The 15,005-nt window shown below is 54.8% G+C and overlaps 1 protein-coding gene and 2 non-coding genes across 5 annotated transcripts; all 3 read left to right on the plus strand.

The window, feature by feature from the left end:
- The first annotated feature begins 9 nt into the window (after nucleotides 1-9).
- Nucleotides 10-5,826, plus strand: LOC125090821 (caspase-14-like). 3 transcript variants are annotated; one of them, XR_007124489.1, is made up of 11 exons: nucleotides 10-1,001; nucleotides 1,087-1,227; nucleotides 1,327-1,522; nucleotides 1,634-1,722; nucleotides 2,659-2,766; nucleotides 2,904-3,071; nucleotides 3,606-3,828; nucleotides 4,136-4,446; nucleotides 4,659-4,733; nucleotides 5,027-5,133; nucleotides 5,677-5,711. XR_007124489.1 is itself a non-coding variant. In XM_047713917.1 (11 exons), exons 1-11 carry the CDS (start codon nucleotides 927-929, stop codon nucleotides 5,818-5,820), a joined length of 1,443 nt encoding a protein of 480 aa, XP_047569873.1. In that variant the 5' UTR covers nucleotides 15-926; the 3' UTR covers nucleotides 5,821-5,826. The 3 variants fall into 3 exon arrangements, 2 of the variants coding, with proteins under 2 accessions (XP_047569874.1, XP_047569873.1); XM_047713917.1 differs by having other exon boundaries at nucleotides 15-1,001; nucleotides 4,136-4,252; nucleotides 5,677-5,826; XM_047713918.1 differs by lacking the exon at nucleotides 2,659-2,766 and having other exon boundaries at nucleotides 14-1,001; nucleotides 4,136-4,252; nucleotides 5,677-5,826.
- Nucleotides 5,827-6,651: 825 nt separating this feature from the next.
- On the plus strand, nucleotides 6,652-6,724 carry TRNAR-CCG (transfer RNA arginine (anticodon CCG)). Its single transcript has one exon. It is a non-coding gene; the product is annotated as a tRNA-Arg (tRNA).
- Nucleotides 6,725-8,219: 1,495 nt separating this feature from the next.
- Nucleotides 8,220-8,292, plus strand: TRNAR-CCU (transfer RNA arginine (anticodon CCU)). The gene has a single exon. It is a non-coding gene; the product is annotated as a tRNA-Arg (tRNA).
- The last annotated feature ends 6,713 nt before the right edge of the window (nucleotides 8,293-15,005 follow it).

Here is a 15,005-nt window from a genome sequence, read left to right on the forward strand (position 1 = left end):
GGCGGGCGGCATGGTGTGCTCTGGCTGTTCAAGGGGATCCAGAACTCCAAGCTGGTCCCGGTGCTCAGATCCCTTAGCGGGAGAGGACAGCTGTCAGAATGGGCCCCATTCCCCACCCAGCCCTTGACATTTGACCCCTCCCCTGCTGAGTTCCCCCCGCCTGGAGCGTGCGCAGAACTGGTGGATGCCTGGTCAGGGGGCCTCCTGCCCCCACAGAGCCCTTCCCAGTTGGCCTGGTAGTAGCCTCAGCAGGCCGCCTGAAGGGTGGTAGGAGTAGACAGCGACAGAACATTCTGTCCCCTAGTCTGTGTGCCAGCCTCTCCCGCCCCAGGGCCCTTCCTCAACCAGTCCCCCATTTAACACTTGCTTCATCTTGAGCTCGCTGTGATGGACTGGACTCCCCAGATGAAGCACCTGGGGCCCCTCTGTGGACAGATGACTCCAGTGGGGGTTTCTGCCTGTGACACAGCACGTGCTACCTCTCCCCGTACCCTTGAGCTCAAGGCTGCCATGTGCACATGTGCGGGTGGCGTGGGTGGTGTGCAGGAGTGGGGGGGGCGGTGAGAGCCATGCGTGGACTTCTTGGTGCTGGTGGCTGGCTCGGAAGGGAGACACTCCTGTGTAACAGGATCAGATAGGAGGTGGGCCAAGAGCTAAGAATAGGATTGGGCATAGGCTCCTGGCTCAGGTGGGGGTGTGCCAGTGCCAGCCAAGAAGTAGCCCGCTGGAGCCAGAGAACAGTACGGGGACTGAGGCAGTAGGGCCTATGGCCTAGAGTTCCAGGGAAGGAGCAGAGTCCAGCTCAGCTCATAAACAGAGCTGATAGGACAAGGGCTCAGGGAAAGGACAAGTTTTGGGATCTGGGGCGTCAGCACCAGGGGCAGGGGGTACACTTGGTGCTCAGAGGAAGCCCCCATCCAGCCCCCATGGCCTTCCTGGTGGCTGGGACCCTGCAGGTGGCCTCGCAGATGGCAGATGCTAGACAGAGTCTGGAAAGAAAGGTAGTGGGAGGCACTGCCTGGCCCAGCCCATTCCTGGCTTTCAGCTGAGCCCTGCCTCAGCCCAACTCTGCCCTTGCTTCCCCAGGGGAAGTACGGCCTGCAGGGTCCCAGGGTGGCTCTGACACTCAGCAGCCCTGGGGTGTTAGCCTCCACTGTTGCTGTCCTGGAGGGTGTGTTCCGGACCCTGGGCTTTGAGAGCTGCCAGAAGAGGGAGGCCTCTGTCCAGGTGAGTCCTCACCCGCCTCTGACCTCACCCTCATCCCAGCACCCACCCCTAGGCCCACCGTGGGGCCTCCCTGGACTCAGGCTTTTGCTCTTGTCCTAGGGCTTCCTCGAGGAGCTGGCTGGGTTCCGGGAGCAGCTGGATGCCCTTGGGGGCCCTGTGGGCTGTGCCCTCGTGGCCTTGGTGGCCCCCCGTGGGCAGCTGAGGCAGCCCCAGCAGTTGGTCTGGGAGCTGAGCCGCTGCAGGGCCCTGTGGGGCTGCCCCAAAGTTTTCCTGCTGCTCTCGACGACTCCTGGGGGTGAGTGGGCTGGGCAGGGACACCGGTTTTGGGACGGCACAAAGTAGGGGTGGGGGTGGGCAGGAGGGGCGAGCTCTACCCTCCAGGCCCATGTACCATTTCAACACCCAGCTGCCCCTGAGCCCGGAGCCTTCCTCGCTGGCCTGAGCCAGCTCTGTGGCCGATTTCCTCACTGGTCTCTGCTGCAGCTGCTGACGGAGGTAAGGGCTCCAGATGGGGAATCCCTGGGAGGGGGTCCGTGCCAATCACTTCCCCAGGCTCTGCTGTGCTCTCCTGACCCTGCTTGGCGGTTCGAGTCATTCACACGCGCCCCCCTCCATTTGTTTTACAGTTGAATCTTTATTGTCTATGCATGTGGTATCATTCTGGAGCCCTTGCCTCCTGCCCCACCCATGCCCCTGCTCACAGCCTACTCAGGATTCCCGACACTCCCAGCTGCTTCTCAGCTCGCACCTTTGCCCACACCACTCCCCCTGGCTTGCCCTCCTGTTGTCCCAGCCAGCCTCACACGTTCCCTACCAGGCTGTCACTGATGCCCTTCCTTGGTTTCCTCCAGTCTGCGCCTCTGCTTCTACCCAGCCCTATTCATACTCACACAGACAGAGGGTGACTGTCTGTCAGACTGCAGGTCCTTGGAAGTCAGAGTGGTGAATGATCCAGTTCTGGTCTGGGCTGGAGCCCCAACAGTCTCACTGGGCACTTGGGTGGCCACTGGTGACCCTGGAGGTGAAGGGTGGGCCCAGGCTCCATTCCGCAGCTTTCCCCAGCCTGGTGTCCTCCCCAGGCAGTAGCTACCCTGTGAACCTTCCCAAACAGGCCCCAGCCTGCTCTAGGAAGCGCCCAGCTCTGTGCACACTGATCCCTGGGGTGTGGTGTGGTGTGGTTAATGGCATGGCCAGGATCCACTTAAGGACATCCATGTCCAGGGAAACCCATGACATTGAACATGAACTAGGACATCCCCTTCATGCTCTCCCATTCTTTTGTCTGTGTCCTTCCTCTGTTCTGGCAGGGGACCCCAAAGAGACTGCGGTAGCCATAAGCTAGGCAGGTTGTTCCCTGAAGCCAGTGCCCTTTTCCCTCCCCAAACTGTGCCCCCATGGAGCAGCCCCCTAGGGGTTCTCTGGTCCCCTCAGGTCTTCTACAGGACAGCCAAAGAGTCAGAGGCCTCCTACTGCCCAGTCCTCCGGAGCTCCTTGAGGGGTGCACTGTGCCTGGGGGATGTGGAACCCTGGGAGCCCCAGGTGAGGGGCACGGGGTGGGGTGAATGATGTGACAGCAGATGTGAGCGGGACAGAAGCTCGGGGAGACCTGAGATGGGGGGATGTGAGGAGCTGGGAGGTTCTCAGACCACTCTGAATGCTCCTTCACTTGTCTGTAGCCAGAACCCAGCCCCAGCGCTCAGTATGACCTGTCCGGGACCAGAGCTGCCCTCCTGCTGTCCGTGATCCATGGCCGGCCTGGGGCCCAGCATGATGTGGAGGCTCTGGGGGGCCTGTGTCAGGCCCTGAACTTCAAGACCACCCTAAGGACAGACCCTACGGCCCAGGTGAGGTGAAGGCCAGAGCTCTGGTGGGGCTCTGAAGGAAGCTCCCCCCGCCACCCCAGGACCCGAGCGACTCTCTGTAGGGCTTCTCACCGGCTCTGGCTTCCATCCTTCCTGCTGCACGTGTGGGGCGCTTGTCTCCCGGGCTCTGGCGGCGTCCCCCGCTGCTTCTCCACTCCTCTGCTCCAGGCCCCAGCGGGACCCTCCAGCTTTTCCTTCGAGGGTCTCAGCTTCCTTCCCAGACACCTGTCAGCTCATTGCTCTCCCCTCACGCCTCTTTTCTTTGTGGAGCATTTTCCCTGCCCTGGCCAAAGACCCAGCTGCAAGAGGCTAGATCACATGATTCTTCCAATTAGGCCACGCCAGGTTTGCAGTGGGCGGGCGGGGGAGTTAGAAAAAGGACTTTCTCTGTGGGCCTGAGGCTGGCAGGAGGTGGGAAGTAGGGTGGGCAGGGACTGGACAAACCTCTCTGGAGGGCTACCAGGCACTGGGGAGGACAAAGCCTGGGCCCAGGCCTCCATCTTATCCCCACTCCAGGCTTTCCAGGAGGAGATGGCCCAGTTCCGAGAGGGCCTAGATGCCCACAGGGTCCCGGTGAGCTGTGCCCTTGTGGCCCTCATGGCCCACGGGGGGCCACAGGGCCAGCTGCTGGGAGCTGACGGGCAGGAGGTCCAGCCAGAGGCACTGGTGCAGGAGCTGAGCCGCTGCAGGGCCCTGTGGGGCTGCCCCAAGATCTTCCTGCTTCAGGCTTGCCGCGGGCGTAAGTGGGGCCTGCCCATCCCCTCCCCGCTGAAGGCCAGGCCAGGTCCTCGCCTCCCAGGACTTGCTGTCCACCTTCTTCAGGAGGCCTCAGCATGGGAGCTTCACGTGCACTGCCCCATCTCCTAGCCTCTCCTAGAAGTCCATGAATTTGAGCACTTTACCCTCAGCACATGCATTTCCATCCTTTGGGTTCTTGCAGCCTGGCAGGCCTGCCCTGGATTTCTGGGGGATGGGCTGTGGGCCCCTGGGGGCACCCCCAGGTATCTGCTGAGCCAAAGAATCTGCATATCCCCTCTCCCTTCCAGGGCAGAGGGACGCTGGTTTGGGGCCCACAGCTCTCCCCTGGTTCCGGCGCTGGCTGCAGGCATCACCAACCACCCCCTCACATGCCGACGTCCTCCAGATCTATGCTGATGCCCAAGGTGGGCGTGGCTTTCTGCTGGAGCCCGGGCTTGGCCAGGACTGGTGGGAGGGCTGTCCGGTGTGCCTCTCCAGGGCTCTGATCGGGGTCTTGCCAAGAGGATGGGAAGGAAAACCTTCCGAAACCGCAAGGGCCGCTGAAAATCGAGGGCTTCTGCCCCTCCTTGAGCCTCAAAACAACACTGGAGGCAGGAAGGTGAGACAGCTTTCCTAAGGTCCCACAGCTGGTAGGTGGCAGAGCTGAGAGACTTGCGTTCTTGTCATGGTGTTGAGATTTGAGTTCAGATCTGCCTTTTCCACCCTGGGCTAATTCTACTGACATCCCCGTGTGCCCGTGAGGCAGAGCTGGGGGGACCTCTGGGGCTGGGAGAGTCCCAGGAGGCTGGGTCAGTGCGTTGCTCCTTCCAGGCAGGTCCTCTGGGGGCCCCACTCCAGGGAGCTCTGACCAAGCGGACATCTTGATGGTCTACGCAGCTGCTGAGGGTAAGCCTGCTGCCTGGGGAAAGCCAGCTACATGGGGCCCTGCATCCTGGCTAGATGCCTGGGGTGGCTTTAGGGGGGCCACGGCTGGGCAGGGTCAAATTGTATATTCACTCCATGAATATCAAGCACCAAGTTGTTCCAGAAGCCAGAAGTTCCCACTCTTTGGACCATTCCCTTGCCTGACCCCCCGGGGTCCTGTCTGTCTGCACGCCCTACCACCCTGCCGTTTCTGCCAACAAAGAGCAGCAGGTGGGGCCCAAGCCTGATGCTCTGACCCTGGTCCTCTGGCCTAGGCTGTGTAGCATATCGGGATGATGAGAAGGGCTCGGACTTTATCCAGACTCTGGTGGAGGTCCTCAGAGCTGACCCTGGCGGAGAGCTCCTGGAGCTGCTGACTGAGGTGTGTTGGGGTTAGGGGCAGAGACCTGAGGAAAGGGGCTGGATTCATCCTTCTCCCCAGCCCTGGTGTTCTGATTACCTCCCATTCACCCTGTGGGTGAGCCAGGCTAGGGCCCCCGGTGAGAGCCACAGCAGGTCTTAGAGGGTTCTGCTCACTGCCGGGTAGAGAAGGTGGTTGCCCACCCGGCAGGGCCCCTGGGGGTTGTGGTCAGGAACAGGGTGAACCAGCAGGGGCTGTGGGCTGCAGGCTTTATAGTAAGAGTGGGTGGGGTAATAATTTCACAGGCTTGCAGGGAACTGAAGCCCCTCAGACTGAGAGCAAGTGGAGGGTCAGGGAGCCAGCTGGGTGGGGAGCCCTTCTTGCTGTGTGTGTGGGGCACATCTGCCAGGAGCAGAGGGCTCACGGTTAGGCCTCTGAAGCCCCCTGAGGGCCCACGATGGCAAGGCAGCGCTTGAAATTTTAGGCCTTCTCGTCCACGGGGCTCCAGGCGGGGTGCCCAGGGACCCGGCAGTCCTGGGCGCAGGCTGAGTGGGGTCCTCGCAGGTCAACCGCCGGGTGTGTGAACTGGAGGTGCTGGGTCCCGACGGCCAGAGGCGCCGCAAGGCCTGCCTGGAGATCCGCAGCTCGCTAAGGCGCCGGCTCTGCCTGCAGGCGGGACTGCGCCCGCTGCCGCTCCGGGGGTTCTGACCACCGGGGGCCACCGCCCAGCGCCGCCGCCGACTCCATCCCCTGTCCTGGTTCCTCTTGTGTAAATGGGCGCCGCAGCGCGGGCGTGGTGCGTGGGGCGCGGAGGTAGGGGGACTGCAGTAAAGGTCTGTGGGTGATCGGGGTGCACGTGAACAGCGCCTGCCCTCGGGGAGGTGACCCAGTGAAAGAACGCATGCCACGTGACTGGCACCCCGTAAGGGTGCACCTGTGCTCCTGGGAGCGGGGGGCTGGGCCTTCCCGCAGGCGCAGGGACCGAGGAACCCAGCCCGGGCTAGGCTGGGCTGGATGTTCCGAGAGAGGTCAGCCGGGGCCCACGTCGCTGTTTCAGCTTGCGCACCCCACAGGCGCCCCACGCTGGGGCCGTGGGAATGCAGGAGATGCGGTCTCGGCTTTCCCGCCCGCCGGAGCCCGGGCTGGGACCACAGGACTGGACAGAGCACAGCCGGCTGACGGGTGCTGTGATGCGGGAAGCGCGCGGGCTGCGGGGGCTTCCGGGGCTGCGGAGGGAGCAGTGGGCAGTCTCTGACCGAACGCGCTCTGGAGCCACGTAGGGGAAGAGCTCCCAACGCGCGCCGGTTAGGGCCGGAGCCTGCGCGGCCTCACCGGGGCTCGAACTCCCGGTACAGTTCGTTAGGGCGGTCCTCGCCGAGCAGCCGGGACTCGTTTGCGCGCCGGGGCCCCAACTCGCAGCCCCACCCACACAGGCCCGAGGGGCGGAGCCCCTCGCCAGTAGGAGCATGCGCATTTCGTCGCACTACACAGGCGCCTGGACCAGCTTTATGAGAGAAGCTGGGGAAGCGTTACCGGTGGGGCCGCGTGGCCTAATGGATAAGGCGTCTGATTCCGGATCAGAAGATTGAGGGTTCGAGTCCCTTCGTGGTCGCTGCAGCGCTTGTTTTTCCTCCCTCGACTTCGTATTTTCCCTTTGTCCGGACTGCACTCTCCGCGGAACCCAAAGAGGTCTGGAATGTGCCCCCCCTCGCGGCGCCCCGCCCTGCCGCACCGGGAAAACCGCCGAGCTCCAGAGTTCCAGCACGCGTGGAGCTCGGGAGCTTAGGCTCTGGTCTGCCCCCCCACGACCCGAGGGTGCTGTGGGGCCCTGAAGGCACCAGCGGTGTCTGCTGTCACCCGCATCGAGTCCGGGAGCCTCAAACGAGGTCAATATAGTTCAGCCGACCAGAGCTGTGACAGACGGGGGGTTGGATTGTTGCCAGGATGAGGTGGGGGGAGGGAGTGGTCCCAAGGTGAGAGGACAGGTGCATTTCAACATACAATAGGTTCTTGTGATAAAAAGTTTTGGAAATAGTCGTGACGGTTGGATGATATTGTGCATATAACTGATGCCACTGAATTGTACACTTAAAAACGGTTTAATTGGCCAATTTAACGTTAAATATACATATTTTTACCACAATAAAAAATGTTTTAAAAAATCTAACAGATTATTCCGATTTCTTACAATGATAGTGTACCTAAATGGCTTGTGTGCATATATATGTAAAAGTTTAAGCCTAAAGAATATGCCCAGGATTGGGTCATCATTGTACCTGGGAAAAAATGTCTTTACCTGCGGACCCGACTTCTCTCCAAGGGATTCTGGCTAAGCCAGGTAACCTAGGTGATGTAACCTCCTCCCACCAGGTGACCGCCAGGGCAGTGGCAGCCGGAGACCTCATTCCGGAAGGTAGGCGCAGGTGACCTGGGGTCCTGTGGGGGTGTTACTTTATCGTTTTTGTGATGCTTCAGCGGTTTGAAATTCATTAAGGTGAACATTTTGGAGATGGGAAAGAACACCCGTTCTCTGGTGGGAAAGCTAACGCTGGGTTCTCTGACCGTGAGAATCTCCTACTCCACCGACGCAGCTAGTCCGAGGAGAGCCATTGCGGAGGGCGCTCAGGGCAAAGACCTCGGGCCACTGGGCTCTGTTGAAAACCGCGGAGAGCTGGACCCAGGTAACACCTCCTGTCTACGGGGCAGTGTAGGGAGGAGGGCTGGTACCCCTCTTCTCTCCTCTCCCACATTTTGCACAGGCAACTCCTTCTTGCTAATAGTTATCACCGGACCCGGAGTTTCCCAGAAGGAGAGGAAAGTGCTCGCCCAGGATTTGATCCCCAGGCTTCTCTCACCCTAAGCGAGGCTCACACCCTAGTCCAACGAGCTGAGCGACACCTGTGGTCCCAGTTCTTTGGGCTCCGTCTGCGCGTGCGCGGTCTCTCCGCGATCCGGGGATGCTTTAGCGGCCGGCCAGGTTCGAGCGCGGGCCGAATGCAGGTGTTGAGGGGCCGGAGGGGGACAAAGGAATCTGTGTGTAACCAGTGGGAACAACGGGGAGGTGTCGGAGAGACTGGTCTAGGACCATTGCAAGATACTGATTGTCGGCCCCGGTGGCCTAATGGATAAGGCATTGGCCTCCTAAGCCAGGGATTGTGGGTTCGAGTCCCACCCGGGGTACAAAGGGATAAGTTTTAGACACCCTCCAAGGGGGAAAAAGTGAAATGCTTCTGCAGTGGAGGAAACCAAATTAAAAGTGCGTGAGGTTGCCCAGTCCTAGTCCTAAGCTACTAAATTGGTTGTCTCTCTATTTTCTAATAAGGGGTGCACGTTTCCAGCTTTCAGAAAGGAATACTGGCATCATTCACCTTTTAAAAATAACCATCCATTCTACTTGATGATATAAAGGAATAATTGTTCATTTTTCCAGGTGTATTAATTTTATTGTGGTTCTATATATTTTTAAAAGTTCTTTCATAAAGAGACCCAAGGCAATTATTTAGAGATTAAATTATATGACAACTGTTTTTCTTTAAAACACCGGCTGAGTGCTGACAATGGTTATAAATACGGTAATGTGGGGCGCCTGGGTGGCTCAGACGGTTAAGCCTCTGCCTTCGGCTCAGGTCATGGTCCCAGGGTCCTGGGATCGAGCCCCACATCGGGCTCTCTGCTCAGTGGGGAGCCTGCTTCTCCCTCTCTCTCTCTCTGCCTGCTGCTCTGCCTACTTGTGATCTCTGTCAAACAAATTAAAAAAAAAAAAATCTTAAAAATAAATAAATAAATACGGTAACGTATACTTGCAAGTTGTTTTGAGATGAGATCTGAAATGTTCTCAGCACACACGCAGAAAAGGTAACTATGTGAAGGATGGTTGTGTTAACAGTGGTAAATATTTCACAAATGTATATGTGTATCAAATCATCACATTGTGCACCTTCAGTATATATCATTTTTATTTGTCAATTATCTGTCCATAAAGCTAGGGAAAATACAATGGGTTGGTTGGAGGTATAGACAAAACAAGATAATGGTTGCTAATGGCGTAAGTTGCTAATGGCTTAAGCTGGGGGATGAGGACCCCTTAAACTATTTCTCTGCTTTAGTGCATGTTTGAAGTAGTCCATAATAAAGTCTCCTCTTTTTTTCATCCATGCAATCCCTATCTTCATCCTGGAGATAGAAATCTCCCAACTTCCTCACATGGTATAAAGTAAAATCAGAAACCTCCTATACCACATGTTCATAGAAGGGAAGACCACTGGAACTTTGCTATATACATATACAAAAATAGTTCTCTTTTTAAAATTAGCATATAATGAATTATTTTCCCCGGGGGTACAGGTCTGTGAATCATCAGGCTTACACATTTCACAGCACTCACCATAGCACATACCCTCCCCAATGTCTATCATCCAGCCACCCTCTCCCTACCCCACCATCCCCTAGCAGCCCTCAGTTTGTTTCATGAGATTAAGAATTTCTTACGGTTTGTCTCCCTCCTGATCCCATCTTGTCTTGTGTTTTTCCCTCCCTACCCCCACGACCCCCCACTGCCTCTCAATGTCCTCATATCAATGAGATTATATGATAATTGTCTTTTTCTGCTGCATAAAATATAGTTCCCTTTTGCTTTCAAAAACCACGAGTGAGACTCTTCTGTTCCTCTAGCTTTGACCTTACTTCTCCCACTTTCCCAAATATCTGGAAACCCGTTATTCCCCCTGGAATCAAGAACATCATCTCATGTCTCCCACCATCGTGGGAGGAGACTGGGAACTGCAGAGCTATCCGAGGATGCTGGTGCTTCCCTTGCCAATGTTTCTCCATGTCTTCTTGAAAGGTATGTCTTCTGGGCGATGTCAGCGGGTGGTGGGTGTCCACATCATGTGTGATAGATCTGCTCCAGCATCCCCATCTAAGTCTTTGGCTTGCTTTCTCTACTCAATGTCAGGGACGTTCTCACATCTCAGTCTCATTATAGTCTACCAATGAGTTCAATGCTTAGCCAACCAACCCAGAAACCTGGCAGAACCACATTCAGTGGCACAAAATAACATGTTAAGTATAGGCATTCTGGAAAGTGCTCCCGGGTCAATAAACACCAGATGAACAATTGTATCTCATCCTCCTTACTCCAATGCCCTTAGGTTCCTTCCCACATGTATTTCCTGGGTCTCTGCTGGCATAAATGAGCACCACTTGCAATTCTTTGGGTGAATAAGCTATTTCCTCCTGGGTCACTGCCCACAGCATGCTGATCTGGCTGTAGTCATGGGGCCACATGGGGCCAGTGCTAACAAGGGTGGTTGGTGTGGGCTTTGTGGAGCACTACCATCCCATTGGAAGACAAGTGCTCTGGGTGAGATTATTATAGGACATTGAAACATGGGAAGCCTCCTCTCCACAGATTCCAGACTGATTTTGCTGACAAGGAAACCCAGGTCAACTTTGTTTGAGCCCACCCAGAGGTCTCCACATCTTTGGCCCAACTCCTTCATAATCAGGGCCATTTCTTCCACATGAAAGATTTCCTGAGGCTGTGAACTCAACTTCCAATGTCATTCCACAACACGTACATTTCAGTGATGGGTTCAATCTTTAGCTATATCAGCCCCACAGCTATAAGATTATTTCATGCCGGGGCACCTGGGTGGCTCAGTGGGTTAAGCCTCTGCCTTCAACTCAGGTCGTGATCCCAGGGTCCTGGGATCAAACCCCACATCGGGCTCTCTGCTCAGCGGGGAGCCTGCTTCCCTCCCCCTCTCTCTGCCTGCCTCTCTGTCTACTTGTGATCTCTGTCTGTCAAATAAATAAATAAAATCTTAAAAAAAAAAAGATTATTTCATGCCAGTCATGTAATGTCCCTGGGCTTCTGAACATGACTTAGGGTGAAAGTTTAAAGACCCGGTCTTGCCAGGGCGCCTGGGTGGCTCAGTGGTTTAAGCCTCTGCCTTCAGCTCGGGTCGTGATCTCGGGGTCCTGGGATTGAGCCCCACATCGGGCTCTCTGCTCAGCGGGGAGCCTGCTTCTCCCTCTCTCTCTGCCTACTTGTGATCTGTCTTTCTCTGTGTCAAAGAAATAAAATCTTAAAAAAAAAAAAAAAGACCCGGTCTTGCCATTTCCTTTTGGTGAGCAAACCAGTGACCCCCAAAAGAATCCCTTCCAGGCCACAGTCCTCATAATCCCCTTTGCTGCCACAGCAGTTAAGGACAGCAGCCACATGGTCCTTCCGGACACTGTTTCATCATAATCAACCAGGTGATATGTGGCTTGAGTGTGATGCCACCGTGTGCCGTCAGTGACTGGCATCCCATTTCCCACTGGTAAGGAGCTTGGCTGCCTTCAAACTCCTCACCAAACCAAGGTCCAGGCAGCAAACCCATCCGTGAGTGTTGGGGGAACCAGGGAAGGTTGGTCAAAGGATACAAACTTTCAGATATAAGAGGAATGAGTTGCGGGAACCTAATTTGCAGCACGGTGACGAGAGTGAGTAATACTGTATCGTGGGCTTGAAATTTGCTAAGGGGGTAGATTTGGAGTAACCACGTGAGGTGATGGGTATGTTCATTAGCTTGATTGTGGGGATCAGTCCACAATGTATAGGGATACAAAACCACTACATTGAACACCTTAATATGTAGGGGTTTTGTCAGTGGTATCAAGCTGGGGTGGGCGGAAGAAAAGTCATCCCTGATTTTAACAGACTATTGGAAGAACAACGGTTACCGAGGTACAAAGAGTGGCCCCAGAGGCCGTGGAGGAGGCAGAAAGGTACCACAGAAAGGGGCTCCAACCTGCAGAGCCGCGGGTCAAGGGGAGAGGTTGTGGTCATGAAACGTCAGAAGCTTGCAGAGGGCCTCGAGGAGCTTGGAAACAGATCTCGGAGAAAGAGTGCGGCGCGGCTAGCCTGGGTGTCACTGAGTCCCGAGGAGGGTCCCCCCGCAGGCGGCTCGCGCCGGAGCCTCTCAGGAGCCGTGATGAGGCGGATTCTGTGTGGGTTGGGAGATCTCATGCTGGGTTCAGCAGGTGTTCCTGGAGCGAACGGTTACTTCCGGGATAAGGGGGGCGGGGCGCGGCTTGGCGGGAACAGGAAACCGGAAGCGGCGCGTCCCTTGGTGCTCCAGCCGCTCAGTCGAGGCCTCCCGCCTGCAAAAGCTAACGGGGGTCCGCGGGCCAAGCAGAGTGGCACCCAGTAGGGTCTAGAAGGGTGAGCAGGAAGCCTCGCCGCCCTTCCTTCCAGCCGCTTCCTGAGCGCGTTCCCGTCCTGCTCCCCGCCTCAGGCTTGCCCCGGGGAGAGCTGTTGCCTCAGCTGTTGGAACCAGACTCCCCGGATGAGGTTCTGAGGTTGAGTCCCCTGCTGGCCGCCTGGCACGGAGGACCACACACCCTCGAGCCGGTGAGGGTTTTGAGAAAGGCCGGGGCGCCGCAGCGCTGCCTCTATTCCGACCCTCGCCCGCGGTGGCCGCAGATAGACCGGAGGCGCTGGGAGACGAGCTGCGCTTGTCCCGCCGCTCCCCGCACCTCAGCGACACAGTGGGAAAGGCCCGGTAAGGCCCGGGGGAATGATGCGGCTGCTGCCGAGCATCTTTTTTTTTTTTTTTTTTTTTTTTAAGTTTTAATTTTAATTCCATTTAGTTAACATAGTGTGACATTAGAGTCAGGTGTACAGTATAGGGACTGGGCACTTCCGACATGACCCGGGCTCATCGCAGGTGCGTGCGCCATCCCCATCCCCATCCGCGCCATCCCCATCCCCCACCCCCCCCCCCCCCGCCCCCATTCCCCATTTCTCCAGCAACCAGCCGTTTGTTCTCTGTGGTTAAGAGTCCGCTTCTTAATTTGTCTCTCTCCTCTCCTCTCCCTTTGCTCGTTTGTTTTGTTTCTTAAATTCCACATACGTGTGAACTCATGTGGCATTCGTCTTTCTCGGGCTGACTTATCTTGCTTAGTATTATACTCCCTAGCTCCACCTGTGCTGTTGCAAACGGCAAGATTGCTTTTATTTTTTTTTAAGATTTTATTTATTTATTTGACAGAGAGAGATCACAAGTAGGCAGAGAAGCAGGCAGAGAGAGAGGAGGAAGCAGGCTCCCTGCTGAGCAGAGAGCCCGATGTGGGACTCGATTCCAGGACCCTGGGATCATGACCTGAGTGGAAGGCAGAGGCTTTAACCCACTAAGCCATCCAGGTGCCCCAAGATTGCTTTCTTTTTCGCGGCTGAGTAATATTCCGCATTTTATAGATACACATACCACCTCTTCTTTATCCTCATCAGTCGAGGGACACTTGGGCTGCTTCCATAATTTGGCTGTTGTAGAAAATTCTGAACATCAAGGTACATGAATCCCTTTGAATTTTTGTGCTTGTGTTGGTTGGGTAAATACTCAGTAGCGCAATTGTTGGGTCAAAAGGTAATTATTTTTAACTTTTTGAGGGAGGTCTGTACTGTCTTGTAGAGTGGCTGCCCCAGTTTGCTTTCCCATCAACAGTGCATGAGGGTTCCTCTTTCTCTGCATCCTTGCCAACACCTGCTGTTTCTTCTTTTGTTGACTTTAGCCATTCTGACAGGTGTGAGATGATATCACATTATAGTTTTGATTTGCACTTCTCTGATGATGAGTGACGATGAGCATTTTTTCATGTCTGTTGACCGTCTGGATATCTTCTTTGGAGAAATGTCTGTTCGTGCCTATTTTTTAATTTTTTAAAAAGGTTTTTAAAAGATTTTTTTTTTTTTTAAGTAATCTCTACACCCAAGCGGGGTGTGAATTCACAACTCTGAGATCAAGGGTCACATGCTCCATGGACTGAGCCAGCCAGGTGCCCTGTGCTCATTTTTCAGTTGGATTATGCCTTTTTTGGAGTCTTGAGTGTTATAAGTTCTTCATATATTTTGGATGCTAACCCTTTATCAAATATGTCATTTACAAATATCTTCTCCCATTCCATAGGTTACCTTTTAGGTTTTGTTCATCATTAACCTTACTGTGCAGAAGTTTTTATTTTGATGTAGTCTCCATACTTTTTTTTTTTTTTCTCTTGCCTGTGGAGATGTGTCTAGCCAGAAGTTGCTACAGCTGATGTCAGAGAAATTACTGCCTGTGTTCTCTTCAAAGAGTTTTATGGTTTCAGGTCTCACATTTAGGTCTGTAAAACATTTTGAATTTATCTTTGTGTATGGTGTAAGGAAGTTGTTCCGTTTCATTCTTTTGCTTGTAGCTGTCTGATTTTCCCGGCACCATTGGTTGAACAGATGGTCTTTTTTGCATTGGACATTCTTTCCTACTTTGTCAAAGGTTAATTGACCATGTAATTGTGGATTTATTTGGGGTACCTGGCTGGCTCAGAAAAGCGTGCAACTCTTGATCTTGGAGTTATGAGGTTGAGCCCCACCTTGGGGGTAGAGATTAGTTAAGTAAATAAACATTTTAATTGTGGATTTATTTCTGGGTTTTCTCTTCTGTTTCCTGATCTATGTGTCTGTTTTTTTTTTTTAAGATTTTATTTATTTATTTGACAGAGAGATCACAAGTAGGCAGAGAGGCAGGCAGAGAGAGAGGAGGAAGCAGGCTCCCTGCCGAGCAGAGAGCCCGATGCGGGGCTCCATCCCAGGACTCTGAGATCATGACCTGAGCCGAAGGCAGCAGCTTAACCCACTGAGCCACCCAGGCGCCCCTATGTGTCTGTTTTTGTGCCTGTACCATACCGTTTTGGTCACTACAGCTTTGTAATATAATTGAAGTCAGAAACTGTGATGCCTCCAGCTTTGCTTTCGCTAGAGCTGGCTGCCTGGCTGGCTCAGTCATCTGACTTGATTTTGACTCAGGTCAAGCTCTGCATAGGGCTCTGTGCTCCTCGTGGGGTCTGCTACGGATTCTGTCCTTTCTTCT

The sequence above is a fragment of the Lutra lutra genome, chromosome 18 (assembly GCF_902655055.1).
Source record: "Lutra lutra chromosome 18, mLutLut1.2, whole genome shotgun sequence".
NCBI lineage: Eukaryota > Metazoa > Chordata > Mammalia > Carnivora > Mustelidae > Lutra > Lutra lutra.

Coding starts and splice junctions, on each gene's coding strand:
- LOC125090821 (XM_047713917.1), top strand. CDS start 927: ATGGCCTTCCTGGTGGCTGGGACCCTGCAGGTGGCCTCGCAGATGGCA. Junction 3,829..4,135: donor GCTTCAGGCTTGCCGCGGGC/GTAAGTGGGGCC, acceptor TCTCCCTTCCAG/GGCAGAGGGACGCTGGTTTG. Junction 4,253..4,658: donor GATCTATGCTGATGCCCAAG/GTGGGCGTGGCT, acceptor TGCTCCTTCCAG/GCAGGTCCTCTGGGGGCCCC.